Raw genomic sequence first — 10,434 nt, forward strand, 5'->3', positions numbered from 1 at the left:
AGGGCTGGATATAAATGGAATTAAAATAAATAAAATAAAAATAAATGTTGCTGCCTCTCGGTCGTGATGCCTTCTCTCGCTTTCTTTCTGGTTGCAGGTCTCTCGTATGCAAGTCACACCGTTGGCTTCACTCCCCCAACTTCACTCACCAGAGCTGGCATGTCTTATTATAACTCTCCCGGCCTTCACGTGCAGCATATGGGACCGTCCCACAGCATTACGGTGAGTCTCTACAGCAGGGGTCTCCAACCTTGGTATCATTAAGATCTATGGACTTCAGCTCCCAGAATTCCCAGAATGGCTGAGGAATTCTGGGAGTTGAAGTCCATATCTCTTAAAAGTTGCCAAGGTTGGAGACCCCTGCTCTATAGCTCTCTAATCCTGGGACATGCTGCTTCCTGGTTTCTTCAGACTGAGATGCTACCAAGCCCGTGTTTCTCTTTTTTTTTACACTAGAGCAGGGGTAGGCAACCTCGGCTCTTTTATGACTCATGGACTTCAACTCCCAGAATTCCTGAGTCAACATAGCTGACTCAGGAATTCTGGGAGTTGAAGTCCATGAGTCATAAAAGAGCCGAGGTTGCCTACCCCTGCTCTAGAGCAATATTTCTTGAACTTGCCAACTTTATGTTGGGTGGATTTCAGCTCATGATGGCTGGGGAATTCTGGGAATTGGAAACCACACATCTTAAAGTTGAGAAACGCTCCACTGGACCACCCGATTGATGATTTTCCCATGGTTACAAACTAGATCGTATGTGCGCTCTGCAGCTCTGCTTTTTCTTTGCAGTTATGCATTTGTGTGCTTCCATTTAGCCGCTGGTTCACATTAGCACCCTCTTCAGAACAAAAGGTCAAAGAGTTTCCAGGGCATGAAGAGTTGTAAATATCTGCAAGCCCATAAAACACCCAAACCAGAAAGGAACACACAAACTGCAAAGTTGATTTCTTTCCTCGCCTCCCTTCCTTGACAAAGGAATCATCCCAGGCTGACTCGGGTTCAACCATCGGTGAACCAACCATCGGTTCATCGTCATCAATGGCATCTTCTAATTTTTCGTCTCTTTTGTCACTTTATTAAGCTTTCACTGTCCGGTTTTCTAAAATCACAAAAAAAAGACATCAGGACTAATTTTGGCTGCTGCAACGGATGAGAGGGTTTTTTTTTGTTTTTTAACTCAGCAAATAACTTTGAATTGGGGCAACGTTTTGCATTCCAACAAAGAACCGAAAGCCTCGTCAGGGTGATCTACCCTATTAACTAACATCCCAATACGTTTTGGATTGGAAGGCCTGACCCCCTTCCCCCTCCGGGTGTGATCAGCCCTAGCCACTCTTGCCTCCAGCCCTTCCGGAATGGAAGCCCACCTCCTCTGGAGGCCACAGGATGACAGTGGGGTGGGGGCACAGAGGAGGAGATAAGCATAGGAGGATTCTCCGCCCCTGCTGTACAGAGGCAAGTGCTCCAGCCCTATCTCGGTTGCAGAGAACACGGCAGAAAGTCATAACCATAGATGTAGCGTGGGACAAGGGTCAGGGAGGCGTCACGGGGACAGGTGGAAAATGTGGGCATGGCTCCTCTAAAAGACGCGATTAGTGCAGCAAGACTGGCCTTGCCAGGTTCAGCCTTGAGGCTGCGGTGCCTCCCTGGCGGAAGCACCTCCTCCTCCCCGCTGGCTCGGTCCGCTGGCGGCGAGCCTAGGAGAAGAGCAGCCCTGCCAGGAGTCATGGTTGGGCCTAACTGTCCCAGCAGCTCATTTGTGCCAGCATGAGGGCATTTCTCCGTCTCTGGCCTTGGCTGTCATGATCCCAGCCTTTTCTTTCTTTACTCCTTGCAGAGGCCTTTGCCGCGAAGAAGCAACAGCCCGGACAAGTTCAAGCGCCCCACGCCCCCTCCTTCTCCGAACACACAGACCCCGCTGCCGTCGGCGCCCCCGCCTCCCCCTCCCCAGCCGGCTCCTTTCCAGCCCTCCACTCAGCCTTAGTGCCCCGGCCAGCGATCCTGCCTTCAGAGTTGGACTCATCCCCCCCACCCGGAGCAGTTTACTACAAGCCAAAGGCTGACCGCGGTCAATTTGGAGTTGACTGACTTGCACTGAAGTTGTCGAGGCTTCGCCGTTTCATTGTGGTTGTACCAGTTTGCCCCAAGGACCTCCTCTGGCGTTAGCGCCTGGCCCGCACCCGAGGTGCTTCCTTCCAGGGAGGGAGGTGGACGGCGGCACCTGGGCATCACCCACCACCTGGGGGCACACACCCCCTCCATGCAAGAAGAGCCCCCTCTCTCGGTTTCTCCAGAACGCAGCCGTCAGGGGTGAGATCTGCAACATCCGTCTGAAGCGAGCCAACCCAAACCCGTCAGTGTTGATATGGGAACATCCATCTCTGCGCCTGCCGCGGCTGGCACACCGGTGCTTGTGTTCAGTATTGCGGCCTCCTGTTTTGCTGAGCCCCCCCCCCCACCCGGGTACAGCCTCTCTTCCCCTCCACTCCTTTCCCCGTCCACCCCCCACCCACCCCGCTTCCTCCTTTCTGAGATTCGAAAGGGAGAGTTCGCTCTGCTTTCTCACAACATCTTGCATTCTGCGACTAAGGCACGGGCCGTACATTCACAAGCTCCCAGGTGTGACGATGCATTTCCAGCGTATACAACAAAATCAGCTCTACATTTCAGCGCGGCTTTTAGTGCAAAAGCGAAAAGCCCCCCCACACACACACCTCTTATCTCTCGAATTGTGTCCCTTAATTTCCAGACTCCAGTTAACCGTACATGCTCAGCCCGCCCACCCCCTCCACCCCGTTTATCCAGTGTGTTGGTACTGTCTTAAATGTCAGACCCTGTAAGACGTATGGATCTCCCCCCACTCTTCCCATTTCCCCCCTCCTCCTTTTCTTCCCATTTCCTCCCTCCCTCCCTCCCTCCCTCGTAGAGCCCATCTTGCTGCTTTGTTATAATGCTTGGGGCTGTCTACAGCTGTTCTCTGATTTTCTGCTGTAGGAAAGCAGTTTTTAATGAAAAGCAAAAAAAAAAAAAGCCTGATTTCCTTCCCCCCCACCTTGTTTAAAATATTTTAATGGTGTGGCCCTTCCTCTCTGAAAGTTTAAACCACGATATTAGGCTTTTGGCAGAAGGAAGGGGAAAAAAAACAGCCACAAATGGGAGGTGCTCATTTATAGCAGCATATGGTAAACAGCCAAAAGTGTTGTATTGCTTGGTAGAAAAGGATCAAAGAGAAAGTTAGGTGACAATAGCAAATGCGTATTTAGCAGCATAAGCCGGTACAATGTATAAAGAAATGTATTCTGGAATACATTCTTTCAATTCATTTAGCACAAATAAATGGTTTGTTTCACTTTGCAGTGGAACGAAGTCTCTTTTTTCCCCTCCCCTTTACTTGAGGTTTCCTACTGGCTAACTTTGAAAAGTCCCCTTACACAAGAGAGTACGAAGCAGGAGACAGTTATGTATTTTTGTCATACCTAAAGCCCAGGCTTAAAAAAAAAATCCTGAGTTGCAACATTTGCACCGTTTCGTGTTTTCCTTTATGAAATGGAAATTAAGACATTGAAGGCATAATCCCTTCAGATTCTTTGAGCGCTGCGGCTACTTCTTAATTTGTGCTTGAAAGTCTTGTAAAAGGTAAAGGTTCCCCCCACACATGCGTGCTAGTCGTTTCCAACTAGGGGGCGGTGCTCATCTCCGTTTCAAAGCTGAAGAGCCAGCGCTTGTCCGAGGACGTCTCCGTGGTCATGTGGCCGGCATGACTACATGCCAAAGGCACACGGAACACTGTTACCTTCCCACCGTAGTGGTCCCTATTTTTCTACTTGCATTTTTACGTGCTTTTGAACTGCTAGGTTGGCAGAAGCTGGGACGAGTAACAGGTGCTCACTCTGCTACGCGGCACTCAGGATTCGACCTGCCAAACTGCCGAACTTCTGATCGACAAGCTCAGCGTCCTAACCCACTGAGCCACCGGGTCCCTTGAGCACAGGTTTAAAGGTTTCCCCTGCCTAGTCGTGACTGACTCAAGGGGGTGGGTGTGCTCCTCTGATTCTCAGCCGACGAAGCCTGCGTTGTCCGAGAGGTGATTCTGTCATCCTGTGGCCAGCATGAAGCTGGTACCTTTTAGCCAAAGTGGTACCTTATTTAGCTACTGATGTTTCCATGCTTTGTAGCTGCTCGACTGGCAGGAGCTCACCCCATCACGTAGCGCTCGGCTCTCGAACCCAGGCTGTCGGCTTTCCAGCTGACAAGCCCAGGATTTTAACCAAGTTGGGCTGCTTCAGCATTTTTGGTGACTGTGACTTTTAGAGTCAGATGCTTAACTTGTATTTAAAGTATTTTGGGGGTCACCTTGAGGGGCCAGACTCGAGTTTAATCTGTGCAGTGTTTGAAATAGTTACCCTAACCTATTGCCTTTCCTGGGAAAATATATACATCCTAAAATAAGTCTTTTAATGCCTGAAAATCGGTGCGTGGTTCTCTCCCCCTCCCAATACTACAAGATAAAAAACGTAAAAAGTGTAGCATGTACTCCAAAGCCAGATTGTTAAGCATATACGAATACAACACCTGGGGGAGGGGGCAATGCCAGAAAGCGTGGCTTCTTCATCACTGCATGGAAGAATCAGAGGAAGACAATTTGTGATGTGTAAATCCAAGAGCAAGGAGACGGGCATTTTGGCTCGGACATAATGCTGGACTTCGGCTTTGGTTGGCTGGTTGGTTATTCTTAGTTGGTTTGGCTGGTGGGCAAAATTAGGGACCTACTGGTGGGCAAACAGATGATCCCTTTGAGATGGGTAAGCCTGGCTTAGTCCTCCAGGTTTCTGCATGGCCACCTGCAAGCAAAAAGTAGATCCTGGTAAGCTAGAGATACTGTGGTCCAAACAAACAATTTTCCCCATGAGGTGTTAAGGTGGGGTCCGTTCATTGGGCTGCTGAAATAAAAACAAAGACTAGAGTGAATGATTGCCTCCAGTGCCACAGGAGTGTCAAAAAAGGTGTTATATAACATTAAATTTCCCCTCTAAAGTGGCAGCCACAAACCCTTGCCTTTTTTTAACATCGCCTCGAAGCGATTTCTGCTACTGTAATGAGAAACATCAGAGTATCTTGCGTGCTTTTTTTTTACAGGAGAATTAGATTGCACGGAAAAGCATTTGGAGAAAATTAATTGGCTCTTGTGTATGGTGCAGAGGATTATTCCGTGGCTTAAAATTTTGGACAAAAGCCCGGTAGCCATTAGCGTTTGTAGCTTCTCTGTTTCGCTTGGGCCCTTCTATCATCATCTCCCAAGACTTCCCTGATCTCAACGTTTGGAGTAGGGGCTCTCTAAAGAAGGAACTTCCTGGATAAGGACCCCACCCTCTCCTTTCTTTGGAGTCCCAGAGCTGTGGATGGTGTTCTGTGTGTGGATGGTGACTGCCTCCGGCAAGGCTAGTGAACCTGCATCCTGGGAGTTATCCTGCGCCCATCACCACTTCGTTTGCTGTGCTGAGAGGGGCAGGGGCTGTTTGAATCATGAAACCGAGGAGCCAAAGCCTTCATTTAATATAAGCCAAATAGGTTAATCCTGGGCCAGGAGGAATGAGCCTTCCCATCCTTGGCTGCTACATCTTGGTGTTTTCCCAGAAGCTGCAGATCCACAGCTTTGTTTGGTTGCCCTTGTTTGGCCAACCAGATTTTTGAAGCTTGCTTCCTGTAAGATAATCCAGCTAGGGTGTATTTCTATGATTATTATTATTTTTAAAAAAGATATTTCCTACCCATCGAGTGTTTTCATGGAGAAAATCCCTAGAGCAGCTATCAGCTCCTTGGATATAGTTCTGATTTCCTACTTGTGGTTGGAAAGCTGCTGTTCTCTTGATCCAAACTGGCACTGCCTGTTTTCAAGCCAGTGAGGTAGAAAAGGGTTGTTTATCTTGGCTTGGTGAGGGGAGGGCAGTTGGCACCAGAAGCGGCAGAAAGACATAATTGCTTTTCCGTAACGGTCACGGAAGCCCCATAACCTTCTTCTGAACTGCTCGTAGTACAGTGGTTCCTTTTGTTCTCCTAGTGTCAAAGCTTTAGAAATTTTAAGCCACAAAGGCCACCTAAGCGGTGCGTTGTTTAAGGAAGACAACATAGGACTGACAAATAGCCAGCTGTGCGGTTTTTCTTGTGTCCTCATAAATCATGCTATCTTTTCCTTCTCCTGAGAGTTTGGAAAGAAGTGTAACTAGAGCAGCGGTCCACGACCTGGTCTCCAACACTTCTGACTCTGTGGACTGGCGGTGTGTGTGTGTTTGTGTGTGTGTGTGTGTGGAAGAGGGATGCTTTCGCATGCACAATCCTGTGCATGTGCAAATGGAGCTTCACACATTTGCCCGCCACGTGCGCTGTCTGGTTCTGAATAGGCTGCTGACTGGTACCAGTCTCCAGACCCGGGGTTGGGGGTGGGGGTGGTTTGAGGACTTTTGTACTGGAGAGTTAATTAGCTCGCTTTTAATACTTAAGGAATTAGTACCCCGGCATGAAACACAAACCAGGATTGGTCTGCTGATAAGACCATCATTGACTGGGTAACTTCCTTCAGTCAGGTGTGAGAATCCTGTAGTCTCAATATAGCTTGACTTTAGGAAAGCACCTGATAAAATATATCTCAGGATGCTGTGATGAGCCACTTAGTTTATGTGGATTGCAAGGCCTGACAGCTAGAGTAAGTGGATGCACAAATGGCTCCAGAAAACAATCCCAAGTGATGCATCCTTGGAGAAAGGTGTTTTCCCAAATTATACGTCCTACGTTCTTTATTCTTCCCTATTTCCTCTCAATAAGGCCTCAGGGAAGGAGCTTACCTGATTTACAGCTAATGAAACAGGTAGGGTGGCTGATACGTCCTCAGATAAATGGGATTTGAAATGATCATCTTAGAGAAATGAAATGAAGGTACGTAATGAACTTTAAGTCAAAACATGTGAAAAGTTGCTTTAGTTCGAATGCCAAAATTACACGCACAGGTAAGGTGTAAGATCAAATACCTAGTTTGGCAACAAACAGCCCTTGTGCGCAACATCTTGCAGCAGGACAGGACCGCGACGTGTCAGCCAGCTTGGTGGTGTGGTTGCAGGAAAGGACAGGTGGTTGTAGGCTGTGTGAATCGGAAGTATGATTTCCAAATCACAAGAAGCCACCGCTGCATTTTATCCTGCTTGAGTCAGCGCCCACCCCCTCCACCCCCGGTAGGTTCATCTCCAGTTCTAGGCAGGATGGTTTAATGAGAGTCAGACAGACTGGAACAGGTTTGGTGAGGGTGAAGCCCTATGAAGAGCAATGGATACAACTGAGCAGAAGTCAGGCTGTGTGCAGGACACAGAAAAACAGGATCCCGCTACAGCAAAGCAGACTCCGACCAGACACCAGGGTCCCAACAGTTGGATGATGGAATCAGCGACCGTGAGAAGATGTTTTGGGGATGTCTTCAAGAAGAAGCTACATTGGGGGCGGGAAGGCTAATATGGCACCCTGCCAGCCTCCCAAGTAGACCAGACAGGAAACACCACAAGGTGAGCTAATTCTACTTGATTGTAAAGCTACATCAGCAAAGTCTTGCAAGTCTGAAGGTACAGATCTCCCACTGTCTCTTTTACAGCCTGATCGGTTAGAGTGGGTCCTTCCTAAATATCTTTCTCTGCCTCTGATTCAGCTCCTTTCATCTGGTCATTCCTTAAGCACCATTCTTCCCCCTCAAGTGTTTTTTTTTTTAGATCATTAAGGGTGGGGTGCAGAGTTAGCTTTCCCCCCACCCCCAGCTCTTGCTTAAGAAACCACATAATCCCTGAATCTCATGCTAATTAGCAAACCAGTAGCTGTATTTGCATCCATTGCAGCTTCTGTTAGAGCAACCCCATGTAGGGCATGTAATATTTAGATTTGAGTTTTATTACTTCATCTCTTTCAAACATTTGAAGAGGACACATCTCTTGTTTTATACTGAGGCTGTTACACTCCTCGTGCAGCTTTATTGAAATAAATGTATTTCGCTTGGGTTCTCTCCCAACTGCCCGTTTTAGAAATGACTATTTTAAAATGTCAGCTCGCTTAAAAAGCTCTACCGTGCCAAAGTTCCCATGCCCTGTTATTACCTCGGACTGAGGGTTTGTTTTCAGTTAATCGTGGCCTAGCTTTATCCTTAATTCTTCTAGTGTAATTAAGGATTTCCAGATTAAGCTCAAGAAAGCTTTCCCATATGCAACGTTTATTAAAAAGAGTCAGTTTAAATCTCTCTTTACGGTCTTTTGCAAACATATGAACCAAGGGTGGATTTTCATTTTGAAAAGGTGACCCAGAGTATATCTCTCACCAGACAAAACTGGAGACGGGAATGAGCAGCTTCAGAGGGACTGAACTAAATCTCCAAGGGGTGCTAAAAAGCAGCACGTGAAGCAGAACAACCTGGGGAAAATCAAAACTTCACCGGTGCGATGAAGTTGACAAGACTTGGTTCTCCCGTTCCTTTTTCAGGTGGGAATGACAGCTGATTGTTTTACTCTCCGGTCTTGGGAAAGAAAGGATATAGGAGAGGGTAGATCCTTGGTTCCAGTTGGTCACTAGGATCCTTCTCAGAAAATGAACCAGAGAGATTTTGCTGTGAGAAGAGAAAAATCTGCTGTAAAAATGGAGCCAGATCAAGCTGGGGCTGCCGCAGGAGACATTCCTGAAACACACACACACACACCCGCAAACTGGAGGAGGGCAGCAGCTCAGAACTACCAACTGCTCCATACAAAGACCCCCTCCTGGGCAGAGTCTTCAAAATCCTGCCTCCTCACTTCCCCTTCCCCTGCATGTGAGCTGAAGGGGGGCGGGGAGGAAGGATCCCACCAGAAGATGCGAATGAGGCCTACCCCACTCATGCGGGTGCTTCTGCCAGTTGTTGGGTTGGCCTCTGGATCTCTTGCAGGCTCCTGTCTTGATCCAGCTCACCCCAGCTGATCTCTGCCCCAGATGATCCGGCTGCAAAAATGAGAAAAGATGCTTGTGTTTGTGTGTGTCTGTCTATTCTCTCCTCACCCCCCCCCAACCTCTTGTGTGTCTGGAAAGCAGCCAAACACCAGCAGGAAGCCACTTTCAGATTTCTCTGGCTGACAATTTGCCCTCCAGATCTTAACCTCAGTGGTTTATCAACAGGAGGAGGAGGAAGTGAGGAAAGACATTCAGCTGTGCTGATTAACCAAGTTTTGACTGCAAGGGGGTGGGGGGAAGAAGTTCAACAGGAAAAGACCCAGCACAAACCAGCTGTTGGAGGAAGAGCAGGTGGCTTCCATTTGGGGCTCACAAATCCTCTGTCCCCTGTGAGTGTTTAAAGGACCGAACACCTCACCCCAACAGAACAACAGCCTGCTTACTATAACCCCTACATCTATCTAAAAGAGAGCTTAAACCCAGCCGTGTTGCCTGCAACTGTTCTGGTTGACCATCTAAGCAACTAAAAACCTTAATTTTGGGGGTTGCTTTCAGCTCAGCCAGGCCTGTGGACCCTCTGATCCAGTTTTTGCGGGCCCTGGCAGCTGTTTTGGGGGACCTCGTGACACGGGCAGAGGCGATTCTGCTCCAAGCAGTTCCCCTAATTTCAGAGATGCCAGACTGCCTGCCCTCCAGGCCTCCTTGCCTCTGGGAAGCCGGTCCGCCGGAGACTGGCCTGGTTCCTTTGAGAGATCAGCCAGCCGGCATCTGATTCACCCTTGAATTGTGGGGAGTGGTCTTCTGGATAACCCTGACAGGCATGTCAGGGTGGGGGTGGGGACTGCTGGACTGATTTTTGAGAAAGGTGCTTTTTCAAGTGCCAACTGGACTTTGTTTTTGCTTGAAGACGTTTCGCTTCTCATCCAAGAAGCTTCTTTAGTTCCTCAGTTCTTCTCAGAACCAACTGTGAATCTCCCTAGACGTAAATTGACATCTTAGAAAGCTGTCTAAGCTGAGACTGAAAGACACCAACTTTGGATTGCCATGTGACACATCAGCATTATAAAACTATTGAATCTCATTTAATGTAGATTAAAGGTAAAGGTTCCCCTGCACATGCGTGCTAGTCGTTTCCGACTCTAGGGGCCGGTGCTCATCTCTGTTTCAAAGCTGAAGAGCCAGTGCTTGTCCGAGGACGTCTCCGTGGTCATGTGGCCGGCATGACTAGACGCCAAAGGCGCACGGAATGCTGTTACCTTCCCACCATAGTGGTCCCTATTTTTCTACTGGCATTTTTACATGCTTTCAAACTGCTAGGTTGGCAGAAGCTGGGATGAGTAACAGGCGCTCACTCTGCTACGTGGCACTCGGGATTTGACCCGCCAAACTGCCGATCTTCTGATCGACAAGCTCAGCGTCCTAACCCACTGAGCCACCGCGTCCCTTAATGTATATTAATTTAATCTAAATTAAACTTTTCCTTTCTA

General features: G+C 48.3%; 1 protein-coding gene across 1 annotated transcript in view; it reads left to right on the forward strand.

The window, feature by feature from the left end:
- The window catches only part of CCDC6 (coiled-coil domain containing 6), a 37,808-nt gene extending 34,455 nt beyond the window's left edge, over positions 1–3,353 (forward strand). Inside the window, exons 8-9 of the mRNA XM_081329044.1 lie at positions 98–222; positions 1,839–3,353. Coding sequence (XP_081185170.1) covers positions 98–222; positions 1,839–1,985 — 272 coding nt within the window. The 3' untranslated portion in view covers positions 1,986–3,353. The remainder of the gene's footprint in view (positions 1–97; positions 223–1,838) is intronic.
- Positions 3,354–10,434: the final 7,081 nt, after the last annotated feature.

Source organism: Vipera berus (assembly GCF_964194415.1).
Source record: "Vipera berus genome assembly, chromosome: 5".
NCBI classification, from domain to species: domain Eukaryota; kingdom Metazoa; phylum Chordata; class Lepidosauria; order Squamata; family Viperidae; genus Vipera; species Vipera berus.